We start from the raw sequence: 18,449 nt of genomic DNA, 5'->3' as shown, positions 1-18,449 counted from the left end.
ACCGGGTTTCTGTCTCTGGGGGGCTCCCAGTCCTCAGAGGCAGCAGTGAGGTGGGGGAAACCCACACACAGCATCTGCTTTCCATTCCTCAAAGCCCTTTCTTGTCCATGATCTCACTTTTTCTTGCAACCTTGCTTTGGGGTGGCTCAGCGATAAAGAATCCTCCTGCCCATTCAGGAGATGTAGTTTCCATCCCTGGGTCAGTAAGATTTCCTAGAGAAGGAAATGGTAAGCCATTCCAGTATTTTTGCCTGAGAAATCCCATGGACAGAAGAGCCTGGCAGGCTACAGTCCACGGGATTGCAAAGAGTCAGACATGACTTAATGATTAAACAACAACAACAATACTGTGGGGAAGCCCAACTATTATCTCTCTCCCCCTTTTTTTTTTTTAACAGAGGATGAAAATAACCCTTCAAGACATTAAGTGTATATCCAAGGTCACAAAACTATTTTTTTTTAATTGAAGTATAGTTAATTTACAATGTTATGCTAGTTTCAAGTATAACAAAGCTCTTTGTTGGCTGTGCTGCAACTCAAACCCAGGTCTGGTAACTCCAAATCCCATGCCTTTTACATACAGCCTCTCCCAGATACCAGCAGGCTAGAGGGGAAGGGGACACCCAAGCCAGTCCTCTGGGAACTTCTAATCTGGGGGAGGAGACCCAGTTCCTGCCACCCGGGCATGTCCAGCCAGGTGGAGAAGTTAGTTTCTAGCAGGGAAGGTTAGGAGCATATGTGTGCTGGGCACTGCAAAGGCCACTCTTTCAATCTCTTCCCTCCCTACCCTTCTTTCTGGGTAAGGACTGTGAAACTCAGAGTATCTTGTTTCAGTTAACTGGTGACAAAACTGGGATAGAATCCAGGTCAGCCTGATGCTAATGTGTGTGTGCTCAGTTGTGTCTGACCCTGAGACCCCGTGGGCTGTAGCCCACCAGGCTCCTCTGTCCATAGGATTTTTCCAGGCAAGAATAGTGGTGTAGGTTGCCATTTTCTCCTCCTTGGGATCTTACCGACCCAAGGATCAAATCTGTGTCTCCTGCATTGGTAGGTGGATTCTTTACCACTAGCGCCACCTGGAAAGTCCCCCTGATGCTAATACCTGTGTTTATCCCTCTAGCATGGATGGAAGACCATTGGTTCAAGAGTCACTTCCTCCATGAAGTCTTTCCTTGCCCTGGATGTAGAACTGACCATTTGTACATCTGGGTCCCCACCATGCCCCATATAGACACTCCCAGGGCACTTGCACTTATTTTATTCATATGGCTGTCTCCTCTCACTAGGCAGTGAGCTCCCTGAGGGTGGACAGTGGTCTCAGCCGTGTCTGGATACCCTGTATTAGCACAAAGCCTGCACACAGTAGGTGTTCAGTAAAGGTGGGTTGCATGCATGATGGGGAGGTGCTTGGAAGAGCTCTCATATCTGTTTTCCTGCTTCCTAGGAATTATCTCAGATGGCGATGGGGGTAAGGCTGAGGATGGACTCGGGGTTGGGGGAGCTGCTGGGGGTAGAGGTGTGGACATGTCTCACCTGGAAAACTGTCCAGATTTCCGACACTCACCTGCACTCATGCTTCATCCCCTGGCTCTTTTCTTAGCTTCAGTTCAGCCTCTTCTGCCCTGCTTCCTTCTGTCCTAGCACCTTTATCCCTCCCAGGTTTGCTATCCAGGAGACAAGTCCAGTGTTGCAATCAGAACTATTCTTCCTGGTCCCAGTTTATTCTCACAAGAGTTTTAAGAGGTAGGCTAGGTGGAGATGACCTACCTCCACTCTAGTTAGGGACGTTTGAGCTCTAAGGGGTGGTGTCCAAGTTCATACAGTGAGTTGGTGACAGAACTGGGTCCCATGATGATGAAGGAGTTGGGAGAGCTGGGGGGAATCGGGGATAGGCTGGGCTTCCCCCAGGGACTGGAGGAGCCTGGCCCTCTTTGGGCCAAGACAGTTGGGGCAGAGATGTCTATGGAGCATCCCGAAATCGCGTTCCTAGCCGTGACTCTCCAGTCCTTCTGCAGTCCTGCCAGTAGGTGCCGTCAGTTTGCAACTTTTGGTTCTGTCCCTGCGGGGGGCCAGCTTCTAGCCCCTCTGCCTCCCTCTCTCACCTGGACAGTCTGCACTTGCAGAAGGTAGAAGATGGCCCAATCCCCGTGAGACTGAAGGACCTCTGTCCTGGGGGAGGAAGCAGGAAGAGGGTCTCTGATCTGTACTTCAGCTTGGCTACCCTCCAGCTTTCTAGGCCAAGCCAGAAAAATCCACAGCGGGTCACCAATTATGCCTGGACAGGAGCCCTTACCCTGAAATCAGGTCCAAGATAGCAGAAACTTTGGGGGAGGGTGGGGAAGGAGGACCTGAGAGACCATCTAGGAGAGGAGTCCCTGCTCCAACTGCTACTCTAGAACCGCTCCTAACCCCTGCAGGATTGAGGCAAGGAGTGTACAGGCACCAACAGGATCTCACAGAGGCCCTAGCCAACCCTGACACTAGCCCAAATAGCACCGTTGGGTGAATTAGAAAAGGCACCCCTGTTCTCAAAACCATTGAGTGCCATCTGCTGGAAGACAGTCACAACATCTATACAAGTCTACAATGATTACAAGAGAAATGGTGCCCCCTGGAGTTGTGTAATGCACAATTTGCCTTTGAGAGTGGCAATCTCCTCGGCCAATTTCCCTTTGGGGATGGGTCTGGGCAGTAGAAGCAAACATCCAGGAAGGAGCAAGCGTCTGGGAACCTCCCTCTCTGGGTGGGAGTTCTGTTGATTTCATCCTGGGTAAGCCAGAGGGGACAGGGTCTCCAATGAGCCCCCGGGGAGGCTGGGAGCGGAAGCAGGTTGGAAGAGGCAAATGAGGAGGAAAGAGCCTATTAACTTCTTAGGGCCATCAGACCCTTCTGGGCCCCCTTTCCCCTCCTCCCCAGACCAGTTCTCCAGCGGCTGAGACTCGAAGCCCTGGAGTGGGGTGGAAAGGACTCTCTCCGGCCAGGGAGACTGAATCTCGGACTCGGGAGTTGGGGCCAGGAGGTCGCCCCGCTCTCAGCGTGGGAGACCGCTGGCCATCTAAGGGGTCCGGGGGAGAATCCTCCAAGATCGGGGGTGGGGGAACCGAGGAGCAGCGCCTTCGCTGCCCCCCGGGGCCCCAGTTCGGAAGCGCTCTCGGCCCCTGCCGTGGCTTCCAAACTGCGCCGCTTCCTCCTGCGGCAGAAAAGGACTTTCAGATGTTGTAGCTGCGGCGGAGACTTAGGACAGCGCCCCCTCCCCCTAACAGCAGCCTCTCCGTCTCCCTCTCCCCTGCCCCTCCCCCACCACTGGGACGGCGCTGGGGGTGTGGCCAGGGGCCCGTATAAAGTCCGGGGGAGCCGGTCCCGGGCAGCAGCTCAGCCCCCTGCCCCCCCACCGCCCGCCGCCTGGGCCGGGCCGAGGATGCGGCGCAGCGCCTCGGCGGCCAGGCTCTCTCCCCTCCGGCCAGCTTGCTAACTTCCTCGGCTCCGTCCTTGTCCGCCAGCGGGGGCCACCGCGTGTCCCCGCGTCCTCCGGGTCGGGTCCTCCAGGCGCGCCGGGCGCTGCCCCTGTGTGTCCCCCGCTGCCAGCCCGCGCCCCGTCCCCGTCCGGTCATGCTGTCCCTCTGCCTCGTGGCCGCGCTGCTGCTGGCCGCCGGGCCCGGGCCGAGCCTGGGCGACGAAGCCATCCACTGCCCGCCCTGCTCCGAGGAGAAGCTGGCGCGCTGCCGCCCCCCCGTGGGCTGCGAGGAGCTGGTGCGAGAGCCGGGCTGCGGCTGTTGCGCCACTTGCGCCCTGGGCAAGGGGATGCCCTGTGGGGTGTACACCCCACGCTGCGGCTCCGGCCTGCGCTGCTACCCGCCCCGGGGCGTGGAGAAGCCCCTGCACACGCTGGTGCACGGACAAGGCGTGTGCATGGAGCTGGCAGAGATCGAGGCCATCCAGGAAAGCCTGCAGCCCTCTGGTAAGGTGCCCCTGCCCTTGCATGCCCTTCCTGGGGTCCTGCCCTCCCAGAAGCCCCCTTTCCCATTCGGGTTGGCTCGGAAGGCTCTTGAAAATCCTCTGTGAGTTAAGCAGAAGACAGGTACGTGGCAGGGCCCGACTGGCATGGGACAGGGTCAGCCAAGGAAACTGCTATCAAGTCCCTGGCAGCCTGTTGCCACCATCACGGAGGATTCTGTCCCATTCCTCCATCTGAAGGGTACCTATTTGGGAAGAGAGTCTCAATGGTAGTCCTGGCTGCTACTGTAAGGGTGGAAAGTTAAGTGACCTGGTCCAGCAGCCTGCAAGTGAGGGGCCAGATACCTGGGGGATGGGGACGGTGGCCTGGAGACTTTCTGTTCCTGATCCAATGACCTTCCCTCACTCTGGACTCAGCTGAAGCTCCAGGAGTCTGAGAACCCAGGGACTTTTGACATTGACGTGGGATGGAGTGGGACATACAGATTAGAGAGGTTTTGGTGGTGAGGGGGCATCAGAGTGGCCCTTCCCCAAAGTCCCAGGCCAGCTCACCTAGCTTTTTGAGAGGTATTGGGAAGACAGGGATCTCCTCCTGCTCTAGTACACAGGCACCCTGCTCCTTGTTCCTGGCAGGTGCCATCTGAGGTGGCAGAAGAGAAGCAAGTCTTGGTTCCCAGCCCAGAGCTGCAGAAACCTAACGGGACAGGGAGCAGGGATGGAAGCTCGGGGTGGGGGTTGGGGAGAGAGAGATAGAGAGAGAGAGAGGTTTGAAGGCCCTCTCCAGAGAGGTTTAGAAGGCCCTCATTCTTACACTTTCTCTTTTTCTGTATCTCCGCGAGGCTTTCAGTTTCTTCTAATAACCTTTCTCAGTCTCCTTCTTCCTCTTATTCTTTTGTTCTTTCCTGCTGTGTCTCTCAACCTCTAGTTTCACTAACATTCTCAAATTCTCCTTTCATCACTATCTCCTGTCCGTTATCAGCTTCTTTCTCCTTATCTTATTCCTTTTCCTGTTTTTGTTGCTCTGCTTTGCTCACTTTCATCTCAGTCTCTTTCTGTTGCCCTTTCCCTTGTCTCTGTCACTGTTTCTCTCTCTTTCTCTGTTACTTTTGGAACCTCTGTCTGCCTTTCTCACCCTCCGCCTCTGTTTCTTGTTCCCTCTCTGACTCTGTTTTGCTCTCCCGGTGCCTCTGTCAGTGTCTGTCTCTTTTCCTGGTGCTTGAAGCTTCCATTGTTGCAGTCCGGATGCTGGGACTGCGGCCCCAAGCTTCCTGCCTGGGTCCCAGGCCGCTCCACTTCCTCAATACTCTGCAGCTTGTTAGCCAGAGGAGAGCAGGATGCAGGGAAAACAGGAAGGAGGTGGACCCCAGGGGTCTGGGCCTCGGGCCTCTCTGCCCTTCCTGCTCCTGGGCAGCTAGAGATAGGTCAGCAGAAAACATTCTAGGAGAAATGCCAGCCTGGCACCCAGCACATCTGGGAAGCCGTGGGGGGGGGAGTCTTGGGGTGTAAGTTGCTGATCCTGGGGTACAGATGCCAGTACCAGTGGGGAGGAGGGGTTCTGGTGCCAGACCAGACTGGGAGTGAGGGCTGAACTCTTGGGCTCCCTGGGTACAACAGGTCCACTTTCCCTTTGTATCTTCATCCTCCACCCACCAGCGGGTGTCTGGCCGCAGATTAGGGTGGCTGGTGAGCTCCTCCTCTCTCACCAACTTGAACCTGAGGCAGAAGAGAAGAGCCCTCAGCCCCTTCTTTCCTTGCTAGGTAGGAACAGCCCATCCCGTAGTGCAGAAAACTGTTCCCCTACGAGATCTGGGGAGGCAGGGCATGAACAGTTTGTGAGTGCCCTGTGGACATCATGTCCACCAGCCTTGACAAGCAGCTTTAGGTCCTCTTTAGATTATAGGGCCCAGGTCTCTCATCCCCTCTCCTCCTTCCCTTGCCTTGGCCTCCATCCTTTCAGGGCAGGCAGGCAGAAATCAGGAGAGGGAAAGAGAAGGTGAGGGGACCCTGGGGACATTAGGTCCCCACTCAGTAAGCTGTGTCCTTGACCTCTTACCTCCCAGTCATCCCAGAAGTACCCCTGCCCCAGCCCAGGCCATACCACACCATGTGAAAGGCGCCCCCTAGGGTTGTGTGGCAGCCCTGCAGGGTGTCTGGTGAGATCTGGAGGCCAGAGCTTGGTCCCTCTCCCTGCTGTCCTCCTGAGCCTTCCACTGTCAATAGGCCACTGTTCCTGTTATGTCCCAAGGCTTTGACTTTCCTGCCTGGGTTTTGGCAGAGGTATCAGTTGAACTTCTCTTCCTGCTTGTTCCTCTTGGGGCTGAGCTTCAGCAGGTGACTGGAGGAGGGCAGCCTCCTCCCTTGGTCTGCTGTGGTCCGGAGGCTGACTCTTTGCTCAGGGGGGCAGGTCTCCCCACATCCCTCTCCATGCTCCCCTGCCTCCATCCTGTGCCATGACGCCCTGTCCCAGCTTTTTGAGCCAGGCCGCTAGAGGTGAGGGCGGAGTGGGGACACCTGCCTCAGAAATTCACAATCCTGATTCAGAGTACTGACCCTTGACTTGTGGAATCTAGGGGAGTGGATGGTGGGAAGATCAGCGTTTGGACTGGGGTGATCTGAAGCTGTGCCCCGGGTCCCTCTGGGACAGCGTTAGGGAACATGCAGGCTAGGTTAATTTTTAGTCGACACAGCAAATATTGTCCCCCCTACTTCAATACTGGGAATCCAGTCACGTCATGGGAACAGGGCCTTCCCAGAAATTCTGTGCCTTAGGGGAGGGGGGAAGGAGGAGCATGGCTGCTTAACATTTTTTCTTCAGTTTTGGCAAAGTCAGAATTATTGGTGCTTTGGGTATCAGGAGCCTTTCCATTTAAAGACATAGGAGCTGCAGAGATATGTTCTTCTCCTTCCTCCAGCCATTCTGCTTCATTTCCTCATGTGTAAAAAGGGAGGACAACAGGACCCACCTTGTAGGCTGGGGGCATCTGGCATGGAGTAAGAGCTCAACGTTGGAGCAATGAGAGTTTGGTGATGAACAGGAAACCAAATGGATTTAAGTTGAAGCTTAGCTTCTCCCATGATGCTAGGGGTTTAAGGGACAATGGGGCAAGTGAGCAAAGCTGAGGGACATGCAGAGGAGTGGAGGGGGTAGGGTGGTGGGGCTAGCTGTCCTTCTCTGACACTTTGAGGCCAGCAGCCACGGCACAAGGGTGAGGGTTCCCCCACTTGAACCAGACCTCAGAGAAAGGCCTGGTACCTGGCAGGGGGATCTTGGCTTCTCCAGTGAGAGTCCAGGCCTTTCTTGCAGGGCAGGTGGGTGACCCTCCAGCTCATGTCTAGGTGGCTGGGCCCACCTACCTCAGAGCCTCACCCTAGGCATTTTCAGCTGGGTGTGGGCTGGAGTGGAGGAGAAATCATGGGGATGAAATTGGGCAGCAAGAAAGAGGAAATCGTCTAGCTTTGACCATGAACTTTGTAGCCACTGGTGCCAAAGCTGTGGAGCCTCTTCTTTCTCTGGGTGCCTGCCCTTCCTCTGTGGCTGGAGCAGAGACCACGTTTACCCTGTGATGGGACATCATAGGCCTACTCCAGCAGGGCCGGATGAGGTGACCCGGCCTACCTGGGAAGCCCCACCTCCCAAACAGACCTTTCAGATGTAGGGAGTCTGACCTTTGCTGGGGAAGTGAGGGGGAAGGTCTGACTCTGGCTCCTGCTCAGAGGGAAACCCACCAGGATCCTAGTTTTTCCAGAAGCACCACCTAGGTGAGCAGCACGATGTGGTTGACCTTCTGGGTGAGCAGGGAAGTAAGTAGCAAGCATTTAGCAGGTTGTAGAGATGGGAAGATGAACTTTTTTTTTTTTAGAGACTCAAGGCTACGAACTTTGCCCTCCCAAACCTAGTGCCTGGGGTGGATCCTGGGGTGGGGACTCAGTCTGCCAGTGAAACAAGGCTGGACAATGAAAAGTTACAGATTAAGTGGAAAGTCAACTGCCAGGATAGTCAGTGTGCTCTGCCCAGGGCAGGGTCAGGGCGCCAGGGTGCATGTGGGTGTGCATGTGTGGACCAGTGTGCGTCTGGACACGTGATTGTTTGTGTATGTTTGTGATCCTTGAATCCCGGCCTCTGTGCTGGCAGATAGGGACATACTGTGTACCCATGTCCCTGCGAGAAGCAGTATGGAGCCACTCTCCCCATCTGCTGGGTTCTACTCTAAACGGCTAAGTGTGCTCGCCAGTGGGGAACCAAGGAGGGGGAGGCCAGGCAGGCAGCCTGCTCAGCTTTCCCCAGACAACATCCCCCTCCCTGCCATGTGATGGGGGCCTGCCAACACAAAACAAGAGCTATGTTCCAGGCTCACCCTATGCCCCACGCAGCCCCAGCGTTCAGTGAGCGGACCCAGTTGTCCTCCTTAATGGTGCTTCTTAAGTTAGGGGATAAACATTCCAAATATCCTTTAATAATCCCCTGAGTGTCTGTGAACTTCGACTCATGGGAACACAATGTTGGAAAGAAGTCAGACCTCTACTGCACATCTTTTCGTGTCCTTGAGGCCGCTGCCACCCTGACTCGCCCCACCTCCAGGTCAGGGAGCTCTCTACCTCCTGAGGCAGCCCCCTGCATTAGAAAAACTCTTCCTAGGAAACCTAAAGAACATCTGGCCACTTATCAAGAGGCACAAGTGTCACTGTGCACAACTGTGCTTTCTTTTATGGTCATGAAAAGAAAGCAAACTCAAAGGAAAGACAGCAAAACATCTCTAGGTCAAAGGGGGCCATCGAGGTACTTGTGGGTTGTGGCAAATGACCCCTGGGATTCTTCCAGCCTTTCCAGGTAGAGCAGTGGCCCCTTTGTTCCCAGCTCAGCTTAGCCCCTGTGGTTCCAAGATTTGGCTTCAATTTTTTCCAGTCTTCTATTTCCTTTCTTTCTAATCGTCAGCTCCAGCCTAAACCCCCGCAAAGCTGAGTCCACCCACAAGTCTTGTGGCTTTGTGCAAGATGAGAGTGGTGTGTGTGGGGGGGTCACTGGCCAGCCTGGGCCTTCTTGGCCAGAAAGTTCTTTGGGAGGGTCTTCAGGGAGGAGCCTGGAACTCAGACCTTCTCTCTGGCTCCTGCCTGAGGGCTTGGAGTCTGACTTCTTATGGGCCCCTTTGCACAATCCTGGTCTTCTGAAATTGACCAGCCCCTTCTTCCGCTGCCCACACCGGCTGGGAAGTCTGTGTTGGTCTTGTCTTCAAGGTTTCTCCTTGGTTGACCTTTGGAAACTTGTTGTCATCTTTTGGGACAGAAGTCCCCAACAGACTGTCCTTCTTGAGATGTTAAATACGTAGAAGGAAGGATTATATCTCTCTGCTCCATTTATTCCTTCCCTCTGGTTCTTTTCTCTAAGCCAGCCCTGCACCCGTGACAAAACCTTTTCCCATCCTTAGTGACTCAACTTTATAAATAACCTTTGGTGTGGAATCTTGACACAGACTTTTTGGGGGTCTAGATTCCTCCTTGTCTGGCTTCTCTTTATCTATGTGCTTCACCCCCACAGCCCCAGAACTAGGAGAATAAGAAGAGAACTAACCCCTACCCCCCCGAACTAACTTTGGCTCAGCAGAAAAATACAATTTGACCCCAAGGCAGCTCTGGGACTGCTGCCATGCATGGAGGAACCTGCTAACTCCTCAGGAAAAAAAAAAATCCTGACGCAAACCAGATGTAACCTTCTGTCCGGCTGCCAACATCTGGAATGCTGGCAGGGGCTTTGCACTCGGGCCGGCAGCAAGCTGCCAAGCCTGAGCGTTTCAGAGGTGGCTCTGATGTGCAGAGAGATCTTGAGACCTCTTCCTCCAGCTCAGCTCTGCGTTCTGGTTTTGGCTGCCAGGATGGAGTAGCAGAGGTTACAGTTCTGGGACTTCTGGGTGGGTTTTTTTCTTGAGTTCAGATAGAGCCTTTAAGAGATCCCAAGGAGAGGGTGGTGGTCCAGCCCACCTCCATCTCACGATCCTCAGTACCCTGGCTCTGGGCAGCAGATATGCACTTTGGATGAGGTCTGAAATCTAAGGATGGGAGACTTTGGAGTGGTGGGGTGGGGAGCTGCAGGAATGTGCAAGGGTGTTCTTTTGGTCCTGGGGGCCACACAGTGTCTCTTCCACACACACACACACACAACACACTTTTCACATGCAAGCACACACACCCACTCCCACTTCTCCTCTCCAGCCAATGGAGAGAGCTTTGGGGCCACGTTTCTCATCACTCATGGAAACTTTGATTCTGGCCATTTGGAAGAGGGTCAGCAGAACTGACAGCCCTGGGATCCCCTGGCTGGCTCAGCCAGACGCTGAAAGGAGCAGGAAAGGAGACAGGAAGAAAGAGCAGACGGAGAAGGGGGATGGTAAGGAGAGCTGAATGGAAGGGGACATGAATGTGGGGCCCTTGGCCTGCCTCAGACCTCCCTGCAAGGCCCAGGGGACCCTCCTGCTGTTTGGGCGGCAGTAGCTGGTGACTCATCTGAGGACTGGACTGGGTGGAGTGAAGGAAAAATCAAGGACTCCAAAGAGGAATATTCTCCCGAGAAGATCCAGGGGAGCAGGGAGGAAACCGGGGTGCTGCTTTCATTTCTTCCTACCCCCAGACCCCCTGCTCCTCCCCTGGTTCTTCCAGCACCAGGCTGGAGACTCCCCAAGGAGGAGAATGCAGATGGGAAGTCTGCTGTCTTGCCCTTTATAAACACTGACCTCTCCCTGTCTTGGCCTGACTGCAGACAAGGACGAGGGTGACCACCCCAACAACAGCTTCAGCCCCTGCAGCGCCCACGACCGCAAGTGCCTGCAGAAGCACTTGGCCAAAATTCGAGACCGGAGCACCAGTGGGGGCAAGATGAAGGTCATCGGGGCGCCCCGAGAGGAAGTCCGGCCTGTGGTGAGGACCACTGATCAAATGCGCACGTGTACAGGCACACACCACCACTGTCACCACCGCCACCACCAGATCCCGACAGTGTCCACTCAGCGAGCATTCTTTGGCTGTCTGCTGTGTGCACCTTGTGTGCATCATCAGAACTCAGGAAAAAAGCCCTCACTCCTGTTGAAATTCCTTTCCGGCTCAGCAGTCCTAGACGTTGGGGACAGCTGAAGTTACTGTTAAATACTGAGACACTTCCACACTGGTTGATGAATAGCAGTTGCCCCAAGCCCCCTGATGTTGCTTGGCTCTTCCCCTGGATTCCTCACCCCAGAGCTTCTCAGTAACTCGAGAGTTCAGGCTGGCCATAGTAGGGAGCCTTGGGACCTTGATCCAGGGTCTGGCTAATGTCCTTTCTGATGGGTGGTTCTGATGGATCCGTGCCTGGGTCTTACAAGTTGTTAATTATATGATTTCATCCTTCCTTCTTGTTTAGACATCATCCCCTTCCTGTCCTTCTCCATAGATTTCCTTTCCCGACTAGGTCCCTTCATGTCACACCCCTCCTTTTTAGAAGTTTTTGGCTCGAGATCCTCTCCTAAATGTCCCTCTGTCCTGCCCACCAGGGTCCCCTGAACCCGAGCCCCTCCTTTCATCTCACTGGAGGCCTGCTCGGCCACTAGGCCTGAACCCTCCTTTCAGAGCCTGCAGTCCTGATCTGACCCTAGCCCTGGTCCCCCTGCCTCTTCTGCTCCTGCTAAACAGTTTCATCTTCCCCTCCTCCAGCCCCAGGGCTCCTGCCAGAGTGAGCTGCACCGGGCGCTGGAGCGGCTGGCCGCCTCGCAGAGCCGCACCCACGAAGACCTTTACATCATTCCCATCCCCAACTGCGACCGCAATGGCAACTTCCACCCCAAGCAGGTGCGTCTCCGTCTCTGCCGGCTCGGCCTGGCCTCAGCTCTGGGATGTCTGGGATGGCAGTCTCAGGAAGGGGGAAGCTCCCCAGCCCCAAGCTCACCCCTTAGACCCTCTCCAAACCACCCCCACCCTCAGACTCAGAATCTCAGTTCTTTTTACCTATTCCCCCCTCAGATGAGTAGACTGAGGCCCAGAGAGGGGCAGAGGGCAGCCCGGAGTCACAGGGCAAGTTAAAGGCAGGCCAATCATCCTGCCTCCCCCATCGGGGGCTATTTTCATGGCCTCTGTGGCCACCATTTGTGAGGCAGAGCTAGCACCCATCAGCCTCTGCCTCCCAACCCCTCCCCCTCTCCACCTTCATTCCTATGAGTAGTTTTTCTTTGTCCCTGGATATCTGAGGTATCATCTGGGAATGGAGGGGCTAGGTCTTGAGGAGTTGTGGAGAAAACTCAAGCTGCCTCTTTCCTCGAGCTGAGTCAGCAAAGGACCTAGGGGTCAGCCAAGCTGGGGGGAAGGCAGACCTGGGAATGGGCACTTCAGGTGGAGCAGAGGAAGGAGAGGGCAGGAGAGGAGACAGGGATGTAGAAACCTCTAGGCCTCCTCACACCCTTGGAACATGTGTTCCTCTGACAAGCCCCCAGAAAGCTGGGATGGTCAGTGAGGCGGACCTGCTCCAGCTCCATCTCTGGCCTGTCAGAGTCGGGCTCACCTGGGATGGTGGCGTATCTGGGCAGGGCAGTGGGTGGCCTCGTGCTGGATGAGGCCTGGATCTCCTCCAGCCCTCGTGGGCATGGGCACACACGTTCCCCCACTTCATGCTCTACAGGCGAATCCACAAAGTGGACCGCCACTGGGCCAGAAGAGGCCTAGCTAGGAGGGGAAAGGATGCCCCTGAGTCTGCATACCCCAGGATGGCATGAGGAGGTTATGAGGTGGGGTGCAATGGTGGAGAACCAGAAAGGTCCCCTGCCCCAAATCAGTGCCAAACCTTTCTCCAGCCTTTGTCCCAATACCAATTTTATCCTTGTCTCAATTTTTCTTTTTCCTTTCTTTTTGGCCAAGCCACATGGCTTCTGAGATCTTAGTTTGCTGACCTAGGATTGAATCTAGACCCCTGGCAGTGAACGTGCCAAGTCCTAACCACTGGATCGCCAGGGAACTAAAATTGATTATTAGTTATTAACCAGAGTCCATAGTTTACATTAAGGCTCACTCTGTGTGTTATATAGTTCTGTGTGTTTCCTTCCCATTTTTATTCACTAAAAATTCTGACATTTGATCCTTTATCATCTGGCCAGTTATAACCCTTGAGACAACCTTCATTTCAACTCTAATCCTGACTCTGAAATACCCCTTTACCCCTACCCTCTCTCCTCCCCCATCTAAGCCCGACCCAAAGTTTAGCCCAGCTGCTTTATTTGTTCTGACCTTGACCTCTATCTCTGTCCCAATTCCATTTCTGACCTGGGCTGTCAGCCTCACCCCACTCAAACTGCAGTCATAATTCCCAATTTGACCGCAACTCTTATCCTAATGCTACCCTAACTTCAATGTGGATAATCACAGTCTTAACCATAATCCTATTCTTGAAGCCTCAACACAGTCAGAACCCAAGCTAAAGCACAATCAGAACCCAAACTAAAAACTTCAAACTGGGCCCTAGCCTTTCACATCCAGCTGTACTTTCAGCTCTGTGGATCCCGTCACCCCTCCAGGGTGTCTACAGAACTTCCTCAGGGCTCTGCCTTGCCAGACTCTTTGGGCCTTTCCTTCTTTGCCACCTTTGCTCCACTCCAGTGAGCTCAGAGGACTCATGCCCAAGAGAGCCTCCACCCTCAGAGACCAGTTGGGAACCACTGTCTGATCTAGGGGCTGGGCTGGGATCGGGGGTGGCTGCCTGGGAACCTGACCTCTCACACTCTTGTCTTGGCAGTGCCACCCGGCCCTGGACGGGCAGCGCGGCAAGTGCTGGTGTGTGGACCGGAAGACGGGAGTGAAGCTTCCGGGGGGCCTGGAGCCGAAGGGGGAGCTGGACTGCCACCAGTTGGCTGACAGCTTCCGAGAGTGAGCCTGTTAGCAGGCAGGGGGCTCAGTGCCCCCTGCTGCCCCCTCCCCTGGAGGCTGCAGAGCTGACCTGGAGCCTAGGTCTGAGTCCTGGCTTTGCCTCTGGCCCAGAAGTTTCCCTTGGGGTGTGTTTTGTGTATGTGTGTGTGCGTGTGTGTTGATGAGCCTGGGTGTGCGCTTGGGGTGAGCCGAAGCCTAGGGGTGTCCTCTATGGGCTTAGATAGCCCAAGAGAGCCCTGGTATGTTTCCAAATTGACCCTGGATTCATTCATCCATTCAGCCCTTCAGCCCTTCAGCCCTTCAGCCATCTATAAACACTTCTTGACCACATACTACATGCCAGCTCTAGTTTGCAGCCCTGGGGACTCATCTTGGCTCCCTCTGATGTAGATATGTGGGGCCACCTCCTGTAAGGTGAGCCCAGATCTGTGGGAGAAGAGAAGTCCAGTTCCATAATCAGGGGAGGAAAGTAAACACGTACCTTGACCATTGTCCCTCTCCTCAGTCTAGTCAGAAGGTGGAGTCCCAGTTCCATATTCGGGGAGGAAAATAGACGTGCACCTTGACCATTGTCCCTCCCCTCAGTCTAGACAGAAGGTCTAGTCCCTACATAGGGAAGGTGAGGGGTAGCAGGAGACCCCCTGAGACCCAATCCCCAAACTGAAACCTGCCAGGCTCCCCTTTACTCCTCCCCAGGTCCTTCCAGGGGGAACGACCTGCAGGGGCAAGCCCACCTTGGCTTGATTGCCTGGCAACAGAGACCCTGCTCTGGGGAAGGGAAGAGGTTAGAGGAAGCCCTGCAGAGGGCTGGGGAGGTGGGGCCCATCTCTGAGCAATCAGAGTAGGAGGAAAGAATGTATGTGCCTGATGGAGAAAGGGATCAGCATGCTGGGAGGTGAGGGACTTATCTGGGGTGCTCCTTCCTCCTCCGTTTGTGGTCACAGACAGGAAGTCACAGGATGGCGCCACCCTTCAGTGGCTCACTGTCTGTGGCTCTGCCTTCCTCCCCATGTCTCCTTCCCCGGATTTTCCTCCCCTATATTTCCCTACCCCTGGGCATTTTCTGGCTCAACTGGATGGACAGAGATTTAGGAACCTACCAGTTGGCCATGATGTCTTGTCTTTTTTTTTTTTAACAAAACAGAACAAAACCAAAAAAACCCTAGACGATGGTGTTTGGTTGATTTATTTACAACTAAAAGACAGGGAATTACTAGGGATGGGAGAGCTGTCTTAGATGGTAAAAGGATTGCAAGGGGTCAGCTAGTTCGCCCTCCTCGTCCCTGCATCCTCTTCCTGGGAGGCCGCTCTGTCCCCAAGTCTGTGCTGTCTGCGTACAGACTCCTGGTGGGTCAGTAATGGCTTCAGAAGGGAGGGAGCGAGCAGGGACAGCCTTGCTGGGCCAAAGCTATTTCTGAGATCAGTTGGTGAGTGAAGCGGGGGCATTTTCTAGGGCATCAGGCAGATCGGGTTTGTGTCTGGATTTGATTTATCAGTTTAGTTGGGGGAGGGACTGCCCTGAAGCTGGGGAAAGGGGATAAGCTCTCCAATTCATTCCACAGCTCCGACTGCCTGGATTCTTGACTGGGGGCTGCACTGAGGTTTGCTTCTGGGGGTTTGGGAGTGAGGTTGGTTATCTTTAATCTCACTGTCCTGGGCTCACCAGACTGTGGGCTCTCAGTGCCAGCCCTAGAATGTGTGTCCACGTGGCACCACTGGATTCCTGGTCATCTCCCAGTGCTTCTCACCCCTCACTTCTGTGGAGTGTGTGTGTGTACATGGATTTGATCTCTTGAGGTGCTCCCAGGCTTCTCAGTTTCACTGGCCCTGATGCACTGGGACCTGTGCTGTCTGAATCTTGAGGCTGGGGCTGCGATCCTCATCTCTCTGGCTCTGCCTCGGTGGCCGCATCCCACAGCCATCTAGTTTTCCCGAGGCACCGCAAGCTGCTGCCTGCCGCAGGAGATAAAGAACAGAGAAAAGCTCCTTCATCCAGGGGGCTGCCCTTCATAGAGCTTCTGGGGCCTGGCCCCTGCTTCTGGGGCCGAGGTCCAGGCATACAGGGGGAGGAGGCGAGTGTGGGCTGACAGTGAAATTTTATGTCCCTAAGCCAAATGGAGGGAGAGTATCTCTTTCCCTAAGGCATCTCTTTAAATTCCCCCTTGTCTGCAATGCCTCTTCCCAGTGCTCTACCCTTGTGTCCTTGGAGTGGGAGGTAAGAGGTCCTTTTCCTTTCATGGGCTTCCAATGAAAGTGCTGGGTCTGCTTGGGGGGTGGCTGCACATGTGGCCTGGGATGTACCTTTGTGATATAAGTGTATTTATAATGTGTGTGTGTGTGCATATGGCAAAGTGATACCCGAAGTGTGAGTGAGAGCGTAGGCTTTTACAGGATATGTGTATCCAGGCACCGTGTGTATAGACGTGGTGCACACTTGGGTGGTGTGTCTATGCAGGCTCTATGAGTCTCAGTATGAATGTGTGTGATGCCAAGAGACAGAGTGAAATTCACAGTGTATGTGTGTACTTCCCTCCCCCACTCGTTAGTTGTCATCGATGCAGGGCTTGTGGTGGTGGGGTGGGGGCGGGGGCTGCTGTCTAGCTCCAGAGAACAGAGGATGTGTACTTTGGGAGCAGGAATCCCACAGCTCGCAGCAGATTCCTCACCCCCAACCCCAGTTCCTGCCCCCACGATCTGGGAGCCAGGTGCCACTTGTCAAAAAAGAAGGAAATAAAAGCAACTGAGTGTCAATGTGAACACCCTCGACCACTACCAGGCCAGAGGAAGTGAACTGCCTTGGGCAGTGACAGTGGGGAGAAGTGGGCTCCAGAGAGCCCCCTCACCGTGACCTGTAAATCCCCTTGAATGCTCAGTCTAGTTGCCACAGGAGCATCAACATCCTGGCAGAGGTGGGAAGGGAGGGAGTGCTGAGGACCACAGTGGGGCCACCATACCTAGAATAACTTCAAAGTCCTTGAGTTCTCTGTCCTGCCTCCCTAAGAAATGTCATTCCCGGCACTGTGGTCTGGAGCAGAGGGGTGGAGGACCATGAGCCCATTGATGCGAATTGGTATCAGGCATTTGGTTTCCATTTCCTAGCTCCTTGAGTTTCCCTAGTGGCTCAGACAGTAAAGAATCCACCCACGATGCCAGAGACCTGGGTTTGATCCCAGGGTGGGGAAGATCTCCTGGAGAAGGGCCTGGCAACACACTCCAGTATTCTTGCCTGGAGAATTCCACGTACCGAGGAGCCTGGCAGGCTCCTGGCAGTCCATGGGGTCTCTAAGAGACATGACTGAGTGACTTTCACTTCACTCCTGGCTCCTTAGTGGAAATCAAGACCCGACGTCTGGCTGTAGGTTGGGGGCTGGGTTTTCCATTGCCAGGAAGGCAAGGTGGCAATAAAGAACAAAAAAAAAATGGAAAAGTGGGTTGACTCCGGTATTGGATTCAGGTGGGGGAGTCTCTGGAAAGCTGGCCAAGACCCCTGGCCTTTTCTCTTATCAGGGTTCTGAGGTTTCAGACATGGCCATTCCTTCAACTCCTTCCAGGAAAACGCTGCTTGTCCCAACTCCTTTGCCCTCTGGGCCAGATTCCACCTTCAAGTTACTCCAGGAATGTTATGAAGCATGCAGGACTTGGGGCTCCAGCTCAGGGGCCCCCCTTCCTGGGCGGCGGGGCGGGGGTGGTTATGGCTGTGTGGCAAATGACCCTGAAACATTCCTGGCCAGAGAAACTCCCTCTGCATTCCAGACCCCTATGGCAATATGGCCTCTGACCTCGGAAGAGAAAGTCAAGATGATGTGGTTGGATGGAGCTGAGGCAGCCTGGTAGCTGGGATACTGCGTTGTTCTAGGGAAGGGTGGAGGAAAGGGGGTGCTTTGTGAGTTGGGGGAGAGGGTCAATGGGAAGAAAGCATGTTCAAGGGGGTGAGGGAACAATGAGTGGAGGAGGGGCAATGGAGCAGACTTCTAGGCACGTGGGCACACACACGCGCGCGCGCATGCGCACACACACACACACACACACACACACACACACACACACACACACACATATATTCATGCACGGGGAAGCAGCCATCATACCAGCCACTGTGGTGTCTAATTAGATGCTCATTGTGGAGTATCCTGTCCCCCTTTTGTCTGAGGTCTCAGAGGCTGGGGAGGCTTGAAGTCAGGGAGTAGAAGTGGGGGTGTTGTAGATAATTAGAAACATACTCTAATAGAGTGAGCAGGCGCCACCAGGACCACCTCTCCCCTCACCATCCCCCTCCCTTCTCCAGGCCCCCAACCCCCTTCTCCACGACCTGGACTGTTCCAGCTAGGCGAGGGGAGGGGCCGGTGGAGCCGGGGAGTGGAAACCCAGTGGGATTGGCTTCCTGGACCCTTACACAGTCTCCAAAGTGCAAACAACATATTTTTGCCATGCAGTGGTATTTAATTACACATAAAAACAGAGCCATTAAACTGAAATTAAACCCTTGTTGGAATCACTTAATTCAGGGCATGACAAATTGCTTTCAGTGGAGGCAGCAGTGAAGTCCCCTCAGGGAGAGATGGAGATTAGCAGCTTCCATGACTGGCTGGGTCCCCTCATTGTCTCGGCCCCCTTGCTGGCTCTAA

At 54.5% G+C, this 18,449-nt stretch overlaps 1 protein-coding gene across 1 annotated transcript; it reads left to right on the top strand.

Moving 5' to 3' along the window:
- Window positions 1-3,348: 3,348 nt before the first annotated feature.
- IGFBP4 (insulin like growth factor binding protein 4) lies at window positions 3,349-14,991 on the top strand. Its single transcript, XM_040245427.1, has 4 exons — window positions 3,349-3,958; window positions 10,703-10,860; window positions 11,629-11,763; window positions 13,694-14,991. The coding sequence occupies exons 1-4, from the start codon at window positions 3,610-3,612 to the stop codon at window positions 13,826-13,828; spliced, it is 777 nt and encodes a 258-aa protein (XP_040101361.1). The 5' UTR covers window positions 3,349-3,609; the 3' UTR covers window positions 13,829-14,991.
- Window positions 14,992-18,449: the final 3,458 nt, after the last annotated feature.

This window comes from Oryx dammah, unplaced genomic scaffold (assembly GCF_014754425.2).
Source record: "Oryx dammah isolate SB20612 unplaced genomic scaffold, SCBI_Odam_1.1 HiC_scaffold_8, whole genome shotgun sequence".
In the NCBI taxonomy this organism is placed as follows: domain Eukaryota; kingdom Metazoa; phylum Chordata; class Mammalia; order Artiodactyla; family Bovidae; genus Oryx; species Oryx dammah.
This window is presented reverse-complemented; position numbering and strand designations above follow the sequence as displayed.